This window comes from Pteropus medius, unplaced genomic scaffold (genome assembly GCF_902729225.1).
Source record: "Pteropus medius unplaced genomic scaffold, Ma_sr-lr_union100, whole genome shotgun sequence".
Classification (NCBI taxonomy): Eukaryota; Metazoa; Chordata; class Mammalia; order Chiroptera; family Pteropodidae; genus Pteropus; species Pteropus medius.
In genome coordinates this window covers 18,848,878-18,869,383 of record NW_024344378.1, presented here as the reverse complement: position 1 = coordinate 18,869,383, position 20,506 = coordinate 18,848,878, and the positions used below count along the sequence as shown (strand labels likewise).

The 20,506-nt window shown below is 39.6% G+C and overlaps 1 protein-coding gene and 1 pseudogene across 1 annotated transcript in view; both read right to left on the bottom strand.

Annotated features, from left to right (window-relative positions):
* ARL3 (ARF like GTPase 3) overlaps positions 1–20,506 on the bottom strand; it is a 29,782-nt gene that overhangs the window by 1,496 nt on the left and 7,780 nt on the right. Inside the window, exons 3-5 of the mRNA XM_039871347.1 lie at positions 18,992–19,108; positions 9,154–9,204; positions 7,385–7,570 (exon numbers count right to left, since the gene is read on the bottom strand). Of these exons, the coding sequence (XP_039727281.1) occupies positions 7,385–7,570; positions 9,154–9,204; positions 18,992–19,108 (354 nt within the window). The remainder of the gene's footprint in view (positions 1–7,384; positions 7,571–9,153; positions 9,205–18,991; positions 19,109–20,506) is intronic.
* Positions 12,134–12,246, bottom strand: LOC120610188 (uncharacterized; annotated as a pseudogene).

Below are 20,506 nucleotides of genomic sequence, written 5' to 3'. Positions count from 1 at the left end.
TTGCCAAGATGAGGCTGGCCATGGCTGAAAGCCCAAAGGTGGACAGCACCTGGCAGCAATGGAAGGGGGCGGGGGGGAATGTGGAGGTGGGAGAAAGGTGGCCTCTGAATTCATCTCCAATTACAACTGGGTCAGCTACTTACTTGAAAAGCTGAGGCCAACTTTAAGACCATTTTATGAAAAGGATTAATTTGAAGAGAAGCATGTTTAATTTTAGTAGCTAATTGGTTTCCAGGAAAAAAAAAAATGATCACCTGCCAGGAGACAAAAAAGATTTTACAAATAGAAGACAGATGAATAAGATAACCATCTTCTCTTTGCCTTCAAAGCTGAATAGCTCAGCACTTATGTAGCACTTTCCATTTTCAGGAACCCGCACAAACACTACCAAAGATGCGCACCTCAATATTTTCTCCTCTACAGAGATGTGCACTACTTTATCAAATCATCTCAGAGAAATCAAGAACAGTGTTTCCACACTATCTGAGTACCATTTCTTCCCCTTGCTTTATAGCTGATTATGCAGGGGGTGTGTGTCTTTTATTATATGCGACTGAACTTGAATGCAGTCGAAGATAGGAAAAATATTTACTCAGCTGCAGGAACCCAAAGCAGAATGTGGAGGGAGAGGGGCAGCTTTCTCCTGGGTGTCTGTTATGGAGGCAGAGGGGATTTAAACGGGGTAACCCTACCGAGGGGCAGTGTCCTCCAACTGTGAGGGCCAGCGGTGGCAAAGCCCTTCCAGCCACAGTCCTGCCAACAGAGGGCGCCTGGAGGTCAGTACCCACCAGATGACCTTCTGGTCCCTGAGCCTCTGCAGCTGCTTCCAGCAACCTGAAGGAGTATGATGAGAAGCCCAGGGAGTATTAATAGGGGCCAAGCCCTGTGGCTGCTCTCGAGGAGGTAGCCCTCATCTGAAATGTTTAGGGGTTGGGGAGTTGTACCTTTCCTTTTATCACCCGGAGGAGAACCTGAGTTGGAGGTTGGGGGTTGTTGGGGAAGCAACAGTCAACAGGACTAATACCTCTTCAATCAAATCAGAAACAAGCTGTGCCAAGTTGCCTACTGGAAAGGAACAATAAGTTGTCCAAGCCCACTAAAGTGTGTGTGGGGGGGCGGTCCATGTCAGCCTGGCTTGAGGGTGTGTTTATAGAGCCTAGCATAGTGTCTGCTCTGCAGTAGACAATTTATAGATTTTCAATTAATCCTTGGGACGACCCTGTGAAGTAGGTACTATATAATTTCCACATTACAGATGAGGAAATGGGGGCACAGAATAGTGTGTGGCAGAGGCAGACTGTGAACCCAGGCAATCGAGCTCCAGCACCCATGCTCTTCAACCATTCGCCATTTCTCAATGAATGCAGGCAAGTACTGGAGGGTGGAGCTCAGCCTCAAGCCTAGAAAGAAGCTGAGAATCACCCTGAAGGTGGGAAAGAGTGCAATTCCAGTTGTTTTTTCCTTATGACTCCCAGCTGACTATAGGGGTATGAGAGTGGGGTAGCCCCAAGCCAAGCACCCTGCCATAGCTTGGCTGCAGCTCTGAAGGTGCTAGAGGCTGTTTTTGGCCACTCAACTCTCAAGATTCCTGGGCTGCCAGGTATCTCTGCATGTGGAAGCTGCATATTTATCTTGCTGCACTCTACTAGCATAATAATTCTCCGCCAAGACCACCGCCTCTGGTGGAAACTCCACATTTAGAGACAACATCATAGCAAGAGGTGGAACCCTCTGTTTCTCCTGTTTAAATTAGTGTGCCACATCACTCTTGCCTTAATTTGGCAAGGGTTATTATTTTTTTTTTAAATAGACACTAAGAAAAGGTGATCGGTTACTTAAACTAGGTTACTGTTCTGCCTCCAAAGAAGGAAATGAACTCATAGGTTTGTTTAATGGTTGAACCTTTATTGTTAAAAACTGGTTTGACCGAATTTCTGCACATTTGATCTTCGTCACGGGGATGAAAATCATATGGCATGAGTAGTCGTCTTCCCTTTCTTCCTCCACCACACCTCCCCTGACCAACCTTGCTGAAACTGAATTTAAATTGATTAGCTTTAATTCAATAATAGAGACTAAAGAGAGACACTGAACCTCAAATACTGAGATTTGGGCTCATGGAGAGGAAATAACTTTACCATTTCATGATATTAGTCCCTGCCAGAACCACTGGGAAGAATATAAGGCTGCCCCTAACCACAGGGGTGGAAATCTACTCATCACAGATCTCGATGGTCCAGGATTAAAAGCATGGTGCCCCTTTCTATGGGAAGAGTGGTTTCTGACTGCCCTGCTCCTATTAATTTGATCGCTCTACAATGCATCCGTCACTGCTTGATGGTTGGAAGGAAGCAGTGGCAGCCATGGTTGGGTGGGCCTGGTTTGTAATGCCATGAGGACTATGCGTCACATCAGTAATTGCTTTAAGACGAGGAGGAGCTCAGGCCCTTCCTGAGCAATGTGGCCTCTCCCACTGTGCCACGGGGCCCCTAGGGTCAAGGAGCAGCTGGATGCAGCATACATAAAATACTGCTTGCTTTAATATTTTTTCTGGTGACAAGGGGCACTGCATCAGAGAGGTAGCAAAATCGCATATCCCAAGCTTGCTTTCTTAGTCTATAGAGAGATCTGAAAATTTAAAAATAAACCTGAGGTCTGACTTGCAGATAGGTAGTTCCTTGTACACTTGGAATCGAAAATAACTGATGCCAGGCCTAGTAAGAAGTGGTAAATGTCATTTTTAAAAATATCGAAATTCTTTTGGTATATTAAAGGAAGAGTCCCCTAGACCAAGGGAAAACAGATACTGGGCTAGCGAATTGTTTAGTGTGCATCTGCAAGGCACTCTTAAGTACAGGTCACACATCTCTGGCTCTGGCTGCTAGGGGTCTTTTATACGTAAGTGAGACTACTGTGAGCTGGACCATCGCTCCTGTTTAGAGAAGGAAGATGGGGAATGTGGGAGAGATGTGAAAAGAAAAGGTGAGCATGAGGTGGGGGCATGGAGAGCAATACCCAGGAGAACTTTCTGCTAGTGCAAAGCTATTGGTATAGGCAGGTCTCTGTTATGACTGAGGCTAGAGGCCAGGTTGGAACTGCTGATCTCTGTACTGAAAGGAAATTCTATTTCAGTATGATTTTAATTAAACACACACACACACACACACACACACACACACACACACACACGTTTTAGAGAGAAAATGTCTTCAAATGCCTGACACTACAACAGCAAAGGACAACTGTAATCTGGGGTTCAAATTAGCGTCTGTAGGTAAAAGAAGAGTTGATTTCTCTCTACCTTTCTCTGGCTCTAAGCCAGATCCTTTGTTCATTATTTTCTAGACACCCAGGGAAAGAGAAGAGAGTCCCAGGGCTAGATGTTACACATTAGGAGAGGCCCTAGCAACCCTGGCCCTGCCCCAAGGGCACAGAGGGAGGTAGCCTCCAAGTCTGAAAGGCAGTCGGTCTGGCTAAGGGGCTGCAGGTTTTCCCTCCCAGACATTTTTCAGTTTCTCCTCTTTCTGCCTTCATCTGCTTGACATAACTGGGTCTCTTCTGATCACTCCCCTGGACTCTGGGCCTCTCAGCAGGACAAGGTTTCCAAGATTGATGCTCTCCTTCAGCTTCTAGTGCCCTTTACCTATGCTCTGCTCTTGAGTTTCCCATGAAAACCTGCTTTAATTACATGATAGGCTGGCCTCCTCGTCACCATCAATCAGGCAGAGAAAGACCTGTTCCGAACTGTCTTAAAGCCCTCAAAAGTCAATTTCCACACTCAGAGCAGGGGCTGCTGAACACCACATGGGATTGCCTGTCCTCGGAGAGACTGCACGTATTTGCTTTCAGAACATCAGGTAGGACAAAAACCTGAACTCCATCCCAAGAATCACTAACTTCCATAACCTCAAATCATGTGTTTAAGCTACTCGAGTAAGGAGAAGTGACACACCTGCTCCATGAGTCCAGAAGATGTAGCCCACCATCTAGCAGAGATGTGGCTATTCCCCTGGCTCACCCACTTGAGGGTGTTATTTATCAGTATAAGACAGGTCTCTCAAACATTCTGATTAAACACATATACACAAACAGAACATAAATAGAGACACTGTCTTTAAACACCTGAAATTGTAACAAATTCCAGGTCTTTTTTTTTTTTTTAACTGTTAGACATTTTTTCTTTCAGCTGTCATTAGAGCTCTGGTGCCAGATGTTACTTGACCCTTTAAAGTCTGATCATGTGGGTAGCTTTGCCCATTACTGATCAGCTTTCAAAGGGCGGTGGGGTGGGGAGGGTGGAATGGGAGGATGAAATAAGAATTTAGGGAATTTTAGTAATTATCACACAGTATCCATGTTTGAAAGTGATCTTGAGGACATTTTTCTAGTGAACGCTTTCATTTTCAGGAATACTTAAATCCATAATTAATAAGAATCATTAAAGGCCTGTACTTGAACTAAGGATTATAGAAAAATAATTCCACCTAAGTGACTCTTTTTAAAGTGAACACCAAGGCACTGGCTGAGTGGGCGAGAGCTCAGGACAGAGGCATTACCTGAAGGAGGGACATGGTCAATCAATGCGTCACAATGAAAAGTGTTTCCAAGGAAAACTCCGCGACCTTTCTCCAGTCCCCAAAGGTTACCATTAAAGGACAATAGACAGCAGATTCCCTTCTTAATTAACATTTTTATTAAATAACTCATTTCAAATAATGGTTAAATTCTCTAAATTTATATCATTCTATTAACCATAATCTAATCTCATTAACCTTGAAATCCCAGTCTTAACTACCCAATTCTATACACCATGGTACTATCTACTAAACTAATTAAGTGACCTTCAAACTATTTCTCCTCCATATAAAAATCATTATTTCTTTGCTCACAGTTCTTTGTCAGATCTCTCTTGATATCACTTCCTGTGAATCGGTTGCTGAAGGTCCCTGATCTGAGGAGAACTTTCTCAAAAAAATCCAACCATACGCGATTATATCACTTGATTTAAACTGGTTGATTTTAAAGCCCTCCCCAACTCTCTGCTGATAGATAGCTCACTGTCTCCCTTTTTGACCAAAAGATCTTGTGACTTAAAAGGAACTCCGCCTCTACAGCGGTTACACAGCCAGGAACACAGAGCTCTATCCTGGTGCCCTCCTCCAGAGAGGGCGGGCTGGGGTGGGGTGGTGGGGCTGGGAAGACAGTGACTGGAGCTCCTTCCCCATCCCCAGGCTCCTCTGAAGAAGTATCCTTGACTTGAATGTCACTACTCTCAATACTGATTCTAGATAACTCTAGTCCCTCCTGTTTACATCCTGGAGGCTGGCTGAAGAAACAAGAACCTCACTGTTAATTCTGGCTTTGCTCTTTCTTCCTTTCCACACTTTGGCCAAGGGAAAAAAGATTACGGAGCTGTCAATTCCCACTTTCTTAGAAGTAGGCACACAACATGTTTATTTTCTTTAGTTCTGCCTTTAGAGCCCCAAAGCTCAAGATGTTCTCTACTCTCCATACTTGCGATTTAGAGAGGCAGAGTCCTCTTGCTAAAGTGGTTTGTACAAACACAAGAAGGCTTCATCTTCATAAAAATAACCTTAGGCCTCATGAAGATCATTTTATGCACAATCAAGGGAAATAAATACCTTAGGCAAAACTTGATTTTTTTTTTAAAAAAATGAGAAGCTAAATAAAATGATCGGAGTTTACCTATTCAAAAACTCCTGGGTAGTATACTTGTTGGACTAGCCTAAATTAAACTGAAAAAGCAGTTAATTTGATAGATCTGGAATCATATATTGTGATTGTCATTTTATAGAGGAGACCCAAGAAAAATAAAACTATTAATAATAGTTCCTTTGTCGGGTGAGATTAAGGGAGAGGAAAAAACTTTTCAGTTTTAAATTTTATATACTTTTATATGATTAACAATGAGAATACTTTACCTTTATAACCAGAGTCTAGAAAGGAAGGAAGGAAGGAAGGAAGGAAAGAAGACTTAACATCTACCCCCTCCCTAAAACCTAAACCTCACTCACAGAGACCCACAGAGCTCCAGCATCCATTCTGGGGACGTAGCTGAGGTAATCTCTGGCCACCTGAGAGCCCACACTATCCACACACACATGCATGAAGCTCTTCGGAGGGCACAGGTATTGAGAAGTCTGGAGGAGGGGGCACTTGCCTTGTGCTGACTGGTCTGGTCTCAGATCTAGAGGCCATGCACAGAAGCAGGCCCTGGTTGTTTGTGTAATAAAAAGAAAGAAAAAAAAGCAGCAAACAGATGGAACAAGTGAGACAATTCTAGGATATGAGTATTTGCTTGAAATAAAAGCAGTCAGGCGGTTTTAAGACAAATCAATGTCAAATGTCTTAGGAGACAGGGAAGAAGAGCATTAGAAGGGAAATGGAAAGGGGCTGCAGGACGACGATTGAGAATCAAATTACAGGTTCGTACCTCAGCACACCAAGTTCATGCCATTAGAGACACATGCCATATGGCATGAGGGAAGACACCATTTCTTTAGATGTTGTTAATCCCCCACAGCATCTTAGAGCTGTACTGTCCGATTCTCACAGCCTGGTGTCACTTCCCTGGCAGGTCCACCAGATGTTTAAAATGAGGTATGTGGAGCGCATGCTGGGGCTTTGGAATAAAGCAACAGTCCTAGAGGGCTGACTCCAAGTGTCACCTGGTTTTAGGCTGCTTCGTAGGAAGCCTCAGAGCTAAAACTGGTTATCATTCTTTGAGAAAACAGCCTCTCAGGTGTCTGGGATACAACAGTTTTCTGCCCTAAATTAATATCAAATAAGGAGGAGCCTGCTCTTCCGGTATATAGTTCCTTAATATAAAACATGGGGCTTTCTGTTAGCTGAAGCCTCCTAGTGGGAAAGCAACCTGAAGTAGCAGAAAACAGACACCAACGCTGAAGGCAGTGGAGACAGCCAAGAGGAAAAAACAAAACAAAACAAAACACTTTTAGGATAACTAGTGTGCAGAATTGTTGATGGCTCTGTTACCTTGGGAGTACACATATTCGACATCCATAATATTAGACACAACACAAAATCTCCAACCATCAAAAAATCCTAGAGTTAGAAAGCATCTTCTAAGTCTCCTGTTCTGACCCCCTACCTAATGGGGGTTGTTAGTCGTATGGGGTGGTTTGTCTGTGGCTTTCCTAGAACAGTTAATGATGTCATATTGGTCACTAAGTAGAAAAGAACTACACTTCTCTATGCCCTCCACGTTCTGGAATGGTTCATCTGCCAATCAAAGGCTGTTTGTTTCATATCCTTTTTCTATCTAGATCAGACCAACCAATGAGATAGACTACCTTGGTTGGTTGTCATACGGCCAGGTGACCAAACCTTCCGGTAATCTCACCTGAACACCCTCTCCTGTGAGAGCTGAGCAAGACTGGATCTGCCAGACTCGGTCGCGGATGGTGTGCAGGTTCAGTCCTTCTGCAATTTCAGAGGCAGGGGCTGCCGTGAGCAGATCCTGTTTATTAGCAAAGATGAGCACTGGTACACAACTTAGCTTTTCTTCCTCCAGTAATTCAGCTAGTTCCTAGATCATTTTGAGGATAGATGGGGAGGGAAGGATGAAATCTGTGATATTTAACCATTCACTTCTAATCAGAAAAAACAAACAAAAAAAAACACCCAAAAAACAGTTAAGCTGACCAACTAGCAATCTTCAAGGGCAGTGGTTCTCAAACTTGAGTCTGTGGAAGAATCCCCTGGCAAATTCCTGGGCCTACCCCAGAGATGCTGACTTTGGAAAGTTTGAGCCAGGGCCCTGGAATTTGCATTTTTAATGAGCTTCCCAGGTGGTTCTGCTATAGGAGATTCACGGATCAGACTTTGAGAAACACTGCTCAAGGAAGAACACAAGTCGTGGTTAGAGATTTAAAACTTACCCAAGGTTATTATCCGCAAATAACTTTCAATGAGTATTTATATATATACACATACATACATATACACACATATATATTTTTAAATATAAACTGAAAATGACAATTGCTTTAGAGACTATAATTCCGTTTCATTAATCTTTATCTCCAAAACATGCATGCAATATGCATTACATTTCATTAAACCCACTTTCTAAAATAACTGTATTAGTGCATCTGGCAAGGTCTTTGACTTTTAGTTTATTGTCTGGAGTCTAAACTGCATGCTGACTCTGTCTGCAATAAGTATAAGAGAGAGTGTATACTAAACGCCGGGACCCACTTTTTCCCATTAAACCCAGATTTTAGCTACTTAGGACACCTGGGTTGTCAAAGAGAACTGGATGGTTCAAGCGATCATTATATGACACCCTTTACTTCCAAGCTCATGTTTAGCACTGGTTTACATGCGTGATGAACCAGAAATCATCAAGGTATAGAATGGTTGTTTTCAAGAGTCTAGAGAGTTCTCAAACTAATTTTCAGAAAAAAGGAACATAAACGTGGGGACTGCTACCTTTGGAAGGCCACCTCTGGTAGGTTAGGACATAAGCCAAGGACTCTGCAATGAAATGTAATCGTGTTTCTCCAAAGAGGTTCACTCTGCCCCTTGCTTCTTATCAGTGTACTCAGTAAAAAGTCTGTGCCCACTGCTTCTCTATTTAAAACTGTGTACACGAATTGCATCGTGTAATCATGTTGACAGGTACTTAAAGCCATATTTGGGTTCAAAGTATACCTAGCTCTTGGCTTGGAAATAAGCGGCTTAGTCTTGGCTTGCACATTTCTTCCCATCTCACCGAATTTGTTAAAGTTAGCCCTGGATCAATTAAGTTGATAATGAAAACCATACATAGAAATGGTAAGTGAATTGTTCCTCTGGGTTCATTTCTATATGGCCTGGGAAGAAACTGAAGAGCTCTTGAGCATGGCAGTAAGTTCCATTTGCTTATATCTTGATTATTTAATTTGATTAAAACTAAAAAGGCTTTAATAAAAAAAAAACTGTTTAAAGGATTCTCAACTTATTTCTTCTTCGGCGACTGGTATTTTTCCTTGTTTGCCAGAATGACCGTCTTGTTTAAACTGCAGAGGTTAAACAAAAAAACACCTCCCTCACCCTCTTATCCTTTTACAAGGCAGATTAATGAATACCCAGTTACTTGGGAAATAACTCAACAGAAGAATTATTTACCTGGCCCGTCTCTTCAAATCTTTTTCTGTCTGCACTGTCAATTACATATATCTGTAAAGTAAAAGAAGAAGGTTATTTCAATAAGCTGACATGGAAAAAGACAGAGCAACTGCTATAGAGGGAGCGCATGATCCCCAGTCAGCCGATTTCACATTTGCACAGCATAGAAAAATTGAGCTGGTAACTCTTACTTCATCTATGGATGCAAAAGAAACAAATTAAATAAGGGATGCCCAGAAAGTACCTCGAGCAAAGCTCTAAAGTAGGAAGTCAGGAGCGGCAAGCAAGATGCATTTAGTGAATGCATCTACTAGGCATTCACTAAACATTCTTAGTAGATTTACCATATTAATCCTTGCTACGGCTCTATGATATAGATTTCGTTATCTTCTCATTTTATACATAAATAAACATAAGCTCAAAGCAGTTAAGTAATTTGCCCCAGTTATACCTGCTACTTGACAAAACTGGGATTCAAACTCAGGCATATCTGACAGTTGCTCTTAAGCACCCTGCTAATACTGTGTCCTAAAATTATCTGGAATAGATGGTGTTCTGAGGCATCTACATAGCCTGTAGTCCTCGAACATCGTCACTCTGAAAGGACAAGGTGCAGTATTAACCATATGCTGACTTCAGGTACTGAGGCAGGACACCCAGTGATCTCTGTCCCACTCCTACCTCCACAGGCTGCTAGGAGGTTAAGATCAAATACTGGAAATAGCAAGGGCATAGCTGTCGCCAGACAGAGTAAGAGAAATCTTGAGAGTCAATGTAAATGACAAATTCCAAGCTTTCTCTCCTATCACTGAATTTGATTGCATAAATAATATCCTATAACAACAATAAGGAAAACAATGGAAGACCAATAGAAAAAGAAAAATCACCTACGGTTACAGAACCCAAACATGTTAATTATTTTAATTTCCTAGGAAAGGTCTCTTCTAAGTCTTCTTCATATGAAAATTTAAAAATAAAATTAAATATAATTCTGTAGGCCTTTTTTTTATTAGATGATATATTAAATGTTTTCCCAGTTGCTAATTTTAAAAATTATTAAATTTTCTAACTTTCTTTAAAGAATTTAGAACTTTTATTAAACTAATGGCACAATGAAGACACTCCTTTAAGGGAGCACACAGTAAGTCTTCATTTAATGTTGTTTTAATAGGTTCTGCAACTTTAAGCAAAATTACATGCAATGAAACCAGTTTTACCATAGGCTAATTGATATAAACAGGAGTTAAGTTCCTACGGCATCTAATCAATGGTGTAATGAAACAATGTTGAACAAAATGACATCATTCAAGGACCTGCCGTATGAATTTAAAAAACAAAATATAACCAACTCTCACCTTTATGTGCCTTGAATTATATAAACTGATATACTATAAAACACAACATAGGCATTTCTGTATGCAAGTCAAATTCTGTGTTACTCTGAAAACTCTTTTGAAAGAAAAAAAATTAAAATTCTTTTGCTTAATGCACTCTCATTTAGAGTCACTAGTGCTAAACATTATACCAGGAACCCAATTCAGCTCTGAAACATATCCTATGTTTCTATCTGCTTCTTTCACAGAGAATCACAGGAGGAAAAAGGATGGATGTGTTTGGTGTATTTTTGTGTGTGGCATTATTGTCATTTATATTACTTTTGACTCAATGTCAACACATGCATTAATGGGCTCTGCATACCACACACTCAAAATTCTATACTGACTGTCTGATGAGTCACTATGTAGAACAAAATGGTAATCTGGTTTTCCACCAGTGAAGCTCACATTTTTAAAGTAGCAGTCTTAGTGTAAACATAGAGGTAAAAAGAAAAAAAATGTAATGGGAGAGCGAACCTCAGTATAAAAGACCTAACTAGATTATTTGGGAGTCTACAGTGGATTCGTATTATCTTCAGTCAGGCAATAGTCCAAGAAGATACGAGAGAGGGAAGAGGGTCAGGTATCACTGGGAGGGTGTCTGGGCTTCCTGAAGGCTGTGTGCAGGTCACTGGGCAAGAAAGGAATTACAAAGCAGGAAAAAATGTGCTTGGGAGCAAAAGCTATGTGTTAACAAGGCAAGGGTAGAAAACAGAATGAGACAAAGCTGAGAACACAAAGATACAGTTATGAAATAGATGTCTGATATTATTTAAAACCGGCAGAGGATAATGAGGAATGGATAGTTTTAATGACAAGAGACATGATACCAGAGAATCCAGAGGCTGAAGATCAACAAGAGGAAAGTTTTAAACTTTTATTTAATATTACTTGCCAGATTGCTATTTATTGCTTGGACACAAAATTTCACAGGAACTATTTCCATTAAAAGATTCAAAAGGAGGATTTTCCTAAACGGTACATATATTCTTCCTATCATTTAGCATTTTTCTCACATAATTTTTCATAAAATTTGACAATTACTACACAATAATTCCAGTAAAAAGTCTATAAAATGACTGCCCTATTTATTAAGGGCCAAGGGAAAAAGTCATAAACATAAACTAGTCCGGTAATTCACAAATTTGTTTTTTGCAGTGGTATACTCTTCTCTTGGCTGCTACTCACCCCAGTTCTGTCCAGTTTCCTCATGCAAGCATCTGTTTTCTTCTAGTCAAGAGCTAAAGATAAGGATAGCTTCTTGTCTTATTTTTTTTTTATTTTTAAATGACATAGCTGTTAATCTAGTCATGTAAAAAAATTTTAAACCCCAAATAAACTAATAATAAAAAATACTCAGAAAGTAGCAGAGCAAGTTAAACATTTATAGTGCTTCTAGCTCATCTTAAAACATTTTGGACCTTCGAATATCAAGTTTCATAAAACTGTTCTAAAATAAAGTTATCCATGGCACGCAGAATGATGCTTTAAGCAAAGCTTTACGCCAATTCACATCTTCCTTGTCGATTACTTTGAAATTATTTGGTTGTGGGAGGAAAACCTAGAGAAAGTGTTTGTTTGTTTGTTTTGTTTGTTTTGTTTTACGCCTACAGCACCCGGTATTCCTAGGAGGTCTCCCATTCAAGTATTAACCAACCCTGCTTAGCTTCTGAGATCAGATGAGATCGGGCACATTCAGGGTGGCATGGCCGTAGACAAGAAAGATTTTTTCTTGATGGAAGGTCAGCCCACTTTGGATTATCCAGAAACAGACTGTCCAGTGGGTGGGTGAATGGAGGGCTCTTTGTTTCTCTTCCTGCTTCTGGTCCTCTGCCCTCCTGCTGCCACCTTTTGGCCATTTTATTACTCCTAAGTATTTCTCCACCAGAGGGGCAGGCAGAGACAAGTCGAGATGATGACACAAAAAAAGTGTGGCTTTTTATTGATAGCTTGAGCAAAAGTCTAAAAGGAGGATGAAACTAAAAAACAAGGTTTCTGGATAACTGTGGTTTTCAATTATTTGTGCTCTAGTAAATTATTGATGCCCAAGTGTGAATGACATATGAATACATGAGGTAGTTGTTTGAGACCTATCACTTGATGGCCTATACTTTGGATACAGAAATGACGAGGTGACTTTGTTTAAATTATATTGCATTTAAACACAAAACTGATAATAAAGTAAATGGAGTTTTGTAGCAATATAAATATACCTTGAAAAAAAAAAAGATGTCTTTTTATCTATCAAAAGGCTATTATTTCTTGGCTTAAAAGAAATAGAAGACACTCTATCCCCTCCTATCATATCTCAGGTTTTACTTCTTAGTCACTTCCTCTAAATTAACAAAGCTGAAGTCAGATGTTCACAGTGTCATCTTCCCTGAGAATAACTCTTGCACTTTTAGGAGTTGCCCTGACTCTTTCAAACTTCTAGAGAACCATTTAATGCTTTAACGTGGGGGTTGGCAATCTTCTGTGAGGGGTCAGGCAGTAAATATTTTAGGCTTTGTGTCCCATACAATCTCTTTCACAATCGTTGAACTTCGCTGTTGTAGTGTAACAGAAACCATAGAAAATACAAAAACAAGCGGATGTGGCTATGTTCCAACAGACCTTATGTATGGACACTGAAATTTGAATTTCATGTCATTTTCATATGATGAAATCTTATTCTTCTTTTGATTTTTTCCAACCATTTAAAAATATAAAACCCATTCTTAGCTCACAAGCTATACAATAATGGTTGGCGGGGTGGGGGGGTCAGTTTGTTAACACCTGTCTTACTTTTATGGTGGCACTCTAGAAATCACTGAAAAGTGTTAACTGGGCAATGAAATGTGTCAAGCCTCAGTGCTGCTCTTCTGGGCAGTGTGGAGTCTAGTGTATTAGGTCTTTTCGACCAACAATGGAAAACTATCAAATATAGACAAACAAACAAATATAGCTCATCATCCACTGCCACGCTGAGCAAACTGGCAGACAGGGCTGAGTCACAAGGTCTTAGAATCTAAACCTGGGGACTCAGCTGCTCCCTACGACTTGTTTAATCTCAAAATGGCACTGGAAAATAATGAAAGTTTGACTCTGAATCCAAAATATTGTCTGGTACTGGCAGTGTAATGTAGCCAGAGAAAGCTCCTATAGGGTTGCTCTAAACTGATTTTTTCCTGGATTGGACCATAATCCCTAGGGACTCTCAGCTAATGAGAAATGTGGAAATCAGGGTCATACTACAACTACCTTGCAGTCTGCCTTCAAGGTGTTAGAGCTTATGATTTAAAATTACCCTAACCTTAGACCGGAAAGTTTCTGAGACCTCCTATGGAGCTTTAAAGTCATTCTTGTCCTTATATACTGCTCTTATTTGGATGTTTCTTTCAAAGCATCTTAATCTAGCAGATGAACAGATAGAGCTGTTATTACTCTCAACCACTAGTTTTTCTCCATCATGTATCAAAAATAAAGAGAATCTAAAGCGTTCCCTCCCCCGGTTTTATTGAGATAATTGGCAACCACACTGTAGTAAAGGTATAAGCATAATAATTTGACTTGAATCTACAGCTTTAAAAAAAAAATAGTTCACTTAAAATTTTAAAGCAGGTTTAGATTTATAGAATTGAATACATAGCACGGAGAGTTCCATATACCTGCCCCAACTCCACATCCACTCCCAGTTTCCTCTAGTAAAGTAACATTTTATATTTGTGTGATACATTTGTTACAATTAATGAACCAATGTTGATACATTAGGTTCATTCTTTGTGTTTTAAAGTTCTATGGGTTTTGACAAATCCATAATGACATGTATCTACCATTATAGTCTCAGGATAGTTTGGTCACTCTAAAAATACTGTATATCACCTAGTCATCTCTTTCCTCCCTTCCCCCGGCACTCTGGTAACTACTAATCTTCTGCAGGGTGCTTTTTTTTTTACTAATTTCTATAGTTTTGCCTTTTAAAAAAATGTCATATAGTTGGAAACATAGAGTATGTATCCTTTTCAGATTGACTTTCATTTAGCAATATGCTTTTAAGTTTCCTGCATGCCTTTTTTGTGGTTCGACAGCACATTTCTTTTTATCACTGAATCATATTCCATTACATGGGAACCACAGTTTGTTTATTCATTCACCTATTGAAAGACATCTTGGTTGCTTCCAGTTTTTGGCAATTATGAATAAAGCTGCCATTGATATTCATGTGAAGGATTTTGTGTGGACTAAGTTTTTCAATCAATTGGATAGATACCTTACAGAGCGATGGCTGAATCAGACAGTATAGTGAGACAGTGCTTAGCTTTGTAAAAAAAACTTAAAACTGTCTTCCAAAGTGGTTGTACCATTTTGCGCTCCTATCAGCAACGAATGGGAATTCCTGTTGCTCTGCATCGACATTGGCATTTGGTATTGCCAGATTTTTGGATTTTAGCCATTCTAGTAGGCACATATATAGTAGCATTTCACTGTTGTTTTAATTTGCAGTTCCCTGAGGACAAATGATGTGGAGAATCTTTTCATATGTTTATCTCTATATCTTCATTGGTGAAATGACTGTTCAAGTCTTTTGTCCATTTTTAATTAGGTTCTTTACCTATTGTTGAATTTTAAGAGTTCTTTGTATATTTTGGATCCAAGTACTTTATATATTTGTGTTTTGCAAATATTTTCTCCCAGTCCGTGGCTTGCTTCTTCACTTTCTTAACAGTGCCTTTCTCAGAGAGCAGAAGTTTAAATTTTAATAAAGTCCAATTTATATATTTTTTTCTTTCATGAATCACGCTTTTGGTGTTGTATCGAAAACCTCTTCACCAAACCCAAGGTCACCTAGATTTTCTTCTTATGTTATCTTCTAGAAATTTTATAGTTTCAGGTTTTACATTTAGCTCTAAGATCCATTTTGAGTTAATTTTGTACGAATTAAAAAAAAAAAAAAACTAATGTCCCCATTTTTTCTTTTTTTTTTGTATATGGATGTCCCATTGTTCCAGTACCATTTGCTAAAAAGACTATCCTTCTGTTGAAGTGTCTTGCTTCTTTGTTAAAGATCAGTTGACAATATTCATGTAGGTCTGTTTCTGGGCTCTCTATCCTGTTCCGTTGATCAATTTGTCTATTCTTTTTCAGATACATTCTGTCTTGTTTATTGTAGCTTTATAAAAAGTCTTGAAGTCAGGAGGTGTCAGCCCTCCAACTTTGTTCTCCTGCAATATTCTGTTGGCTATTCTGGATCTTTTGCCTTTCCATATAAACTTTAGAATTGGTTTGTCAATATCCATAAAATAACTTGCGGGGATTTTGATTGGGATTGCATTGAATCTATAGTTGATCTATATAATCTATGAATTCAGTTAGGCAGAACTGACATTTTAACAATATTGAGTCTTCTAATCCATGAATATGGATTATCTCCCCAATTGTTTAGATTTTCTTTGCCTTCTTTTATTGGTTTTGTACTTTTCCTCATGTAGATGCTGTATATATTTTGTTAGATTTATGCCTAAATATTTCTCTTATTTTTGGGTGCTAATGTAAATGGTATTTTGCTTTTCATTTCAAATTCCAATTGTTCATTACTAGTGTATAAGAAAAAAATTGACTTTTATATATTAACCTTATATCCTACCAACTTGCTGTAATCACTTACTAGTCCAGGAATATCTTCATCGATTTTTGGGGTTTGAAAGACTTTTAATGGTCATCTTTCCTAATATATAGTTTATATCGCAATTTAGAGACTGATCTTTCAAATTTACATTCAAGTATTTGTGAGGAAAATAGTATGATGCTTGGATTTGCTTAAAATACTTTTTAAAAAAGTGGTGGGTACACTTGAAACTTACAGGATTTCATTAAGCAGTGTCATCATAAAAAAAATAGCGTTGGTAGGAGAGATGAAACAAGATTGCCAAAACTGAAATTAAGGAAGCTGGGTGATGGGTAGGTATCTGGAGTTTCATTATACTATTTTCTTGAACTTTGCATAAAGTTGAAATTTTCTAAAATTAAAAAATTAGATTTTAAGAATGGACAAATTATTTGAGATTACATAATAAGTTTTTATCTTCATAGGACATTTTTTCCTTTCTTTTCTTTCTTTGTTCCCTCACACCTCCCACTCCTTCCCTCCTTCCTCCTCCCTCCCTCCCTCCTTCTTCCTTCCTACTTCACTTCTTCTTGATATTTCTCTTCTATTCTTCTAGAAGGTATATAATACATTTTGGAAGAATAACTGGTTGAATAGATGGGATAAATGGATGGATGCATGTCTTTTATCTTTTCTTCTCATCCATCTAAACTTTTAAGCTGGCATCACAAATATACTGAAACTTACCTGCACTGAGGGCCAGAAATATGATGAGCCCATGTGACGTCTATCACAGTACCTCACATGTGTTTATGGTTTGATACTAGTACAATTTTACATTTCTGGTATTATTCTCCATTTAAGAATCATGGTGAGTGAATGAATTCGCTACTTGTCATAACCCTCAACTCCACCCTGTGAAGGAGATGCTCTACCCATTTTATAGAAAGAATTAACAAGCCTCTGGACTTGACCACAATTGAAACAGAATCATAAAACGTCAGAGTTGGAAGGGAATTTAGAACTTCACATTCTACCTAATATCAGAATCCATCTATAACAATCATCCATTTCACTTATTCAGTACTTTTCTAAGCACTGGGGGGAATACGATAGTTGAAAAAAAAGCAAAGTTCCTGTCTTCGTTGAGCTTACATTCCAGTGGGGGAAGAGAAAGTAATAAAAATACGTCTGAGGTGATAGGTACTGATGGAAGGAGAAAAAAAGCAGAAAAATCCAAGTGCCAGAAGGGTGGGTGAGTATGGGGCGGGTGGGTCACAATTTTAAATATAGCAATCAGGGAAGGTCTCAGTAAGCTGACATGTGAGCAAAGCGAAAAGAATTCTAGCACTGGAAACAGCTATGACAAAGGCTCCAGGATGGGAGCATGCCAGTGTTCTCCAGAGACAGGAAGGAGGCCAGTGTGGCTGACATCAAATTAGAGAGGGGGAAGATGAGTCAGACAGGTAAGAGAAGCCAGAAGGTAGGGGACCTTGTAGGCCACTGTAAGGACCTCAGCTTTTATTTTGAGATGGGAAGCTTATGTTTTAACAGGATCACTGTAGCTATGATGTTGAGAAGGGTCTTCAAGGAGACAAGGCAGAAGTAAGGACACTAGTTAGGATGATGCTGCAATAATCAGTGCGCAGTAATAGTGGACGTGGAAAGAAGTCAGATGCTAGAAATGTTTTGAAGGCAGAATTGACAGGATTGGCTGATCGATCTGATGAGGGGAATGAGAGGAAAAGGAGTCAAGAATGACTCCAGAGCTGTTGGATGAATAGATTTGTCACTTACTGAGAAGACTGAGGAGGAGCAATTTGGGGCAGGGGTGGATGAATATAGGAACTGGACATGTTGAGGGAACTTACTGGCCACTGAAGTGGAGATATCAAATAGGTAACTGGCTATATATGAAACTGAGTTCCAGGCAGGAGACAACACTTTGGGATTCACTAGCATGTGGGTGGTGACCAACACCTTGAAACTGGATGGGGTCACCTAAATAGAGACTTAGAGAAGAAAGCACAGGCTTGAACTCTGGGGCACTCCAACACTCGGAGGTTAGGGGACAAGGGAAAATATAGCAATGGAGTCTGAGGAGGAGTAGCCAGCGAGATGGGGAGAAAACCAAAATACAATGGTATTCTTAAAGCCAAGGAAAGACAATGCTTCAAAGACAGCATGACCAACTTTGTTAAATGTGCTCTTAGGTCAAGTAAGATTGAGTATTACAAAACTGAACACTGGACTTAGCAACGTGGAATTCCCTGTGAGCCTGAATGGAGGGTTCTGCGTGACTGGGAGGAGAGGCAGTGAAGACAGCAAGCACAGAAAACTCTCTTAAGGAGTTTTGTTGTAAAGAGGGACTGAGGAATGGGATAGTATCTAGAGGGGGGATGTACAATTGGGACAAGAGTTTTTTGTTTTTAAACAAGAGAAACTACAGGATGTGTGCATGCTGAGAGAAATAATCCAGTAGAAAGAGAGACACAGGAAGCAGCCACAGAGTGAAACTGTTTGAGCTGCAAGATGATTCCTACTGGTAACGAAGACATCGCCATGGCTGATATCACAGCTTATTGTTTATGGTCATAACTGAAGTAAATGCAAGCTTTCAGTTAATGAAAATAATATGCAATTTTTTTCCTGTCCTAGTTCACGAGACCCCTTGGTTTTAGGGTATGATCGTGAGAGTGAGTGGCTAAGGTAGGATGGATGACAAGATCATTGGAGGGGAGGAGCCGGAACTGAGAGGCTGAGGGATTAGAGAAATTGTGTATGTGGACAGTGAAATCTCTGAGAATTCTGAAACAGTGTTAATGTTTCTAACATGGCAGAAAAGACTATCAATTAATGCATCAGAAGGAGTACTTACGAGAATATCAGTGTTTTCAAAATAATTCCTCCAGTATGGTCTGATTTTCCTCTGTCCACCAATGTCCCACACATTCAGTTTAAAACCTTGCGATTGTACACTTTTGATGTTAAAACCCTGCAACAGAGAGAGGCAAAACCAAGTTTTATTGAGCCTTGAGATTATAATTCTGACAAAGTTACATCTACCAGCTGTTATTTATTAATTGAGGTACTCTGCCAGATGTGACACTGGTAACATTGCAAATGATTTTCTATAAGAGGGAAGAAAGAAATGTATTTATACATGCTCACTTTATTCAGGTTGTGGATTCAGCGTTAATAATGTCATGACTAACATGACTCTATAATAAGCGTGTGTGCGCACGCACGCACACACACACACACACACACAACTGCTGAGGATGACTTGGTATGAGAATAGCTCTGAAAATACAAACCACACCCCATCCTCAGGACGGTAAAAGTTAACAGGACATTACATGCAACTAACAAAAAAAACCAAAGCTGAATCTGAAGACTCAAAAAAACAGAACAAATGCTAAATTTAAAAAGAGGAAAGAGCTATAATCTGGAAGACTGGATTCTTTAGGAGCAGTGCAAAATTAAAGAACTTCCCTCATATGGATTACTCAGGAAAAGGAAGGACACTATGGGGGAGGCTGGCTAGTAACTAGAGTACGAGCCCAGTGAAGAAGGTTGGGCCCGTGGGAACAGAATGTTCAAGCTCTGAAGTGGAGCCCTCAATTACAGGCAGTGATGAGAACAAACAAACTAGAGGACATTTGAAACTATAATAGGTATCTGTGATGAACTTCAAAAGAAAGTATTCATTTTCAGGATAGTTACTCAAGGTGAAACCTTAAGGAAGGTGAGCAAATCAGGGGCAGGCAGAATTGTGAGCTGGGAGTTAGTGTGCAGAGAAACAAATTAACGAGACCTTTGGGGTTCAGAGAGAAGGCATTTCATGAGCAAGAATAAAAAAAAATCATCTTGCAAAAATGATACAGTTGAATCTGGATTGGAAAAATCCAATCAACAGCTTACTATCACAGAAGTGATATTTCATCCAGAATAACTGGAGTTAAGTGGGTCTGGGGATCCCTTAAACATTTGCCTCATCTGGCAGCTTGCCAACACTACTGCCTAGCACAGAAGGGCAAGGCATAAAGCGATGGTACAGGAACACTGCCACCCAATTTCCCTTGAGGATAAATAGTCAGTAGAGGATAACTGGGGATGATGCTGACTGCAGCTCCTCTAAAATGCCAAGGACCAAATAAATTAGAAGTTTAAGAACTCTAAAGGGAAGTGGCTTAAGCTTACTGCAAAAGTCTGCTTCATTCTGACTCACTGAGAAAACCACCTTTGTGTGCTTAAAAATTCTACACTTAACTACAATATTGAATGTCAAATCCAGGAACATCAAATCCTTCTAAAAAGAAACAGGAAATAAATAAGAGTAAATTCCGGAATTCAACCATATGTATCAACTGCCTTAAAATTCTGTAAGTCA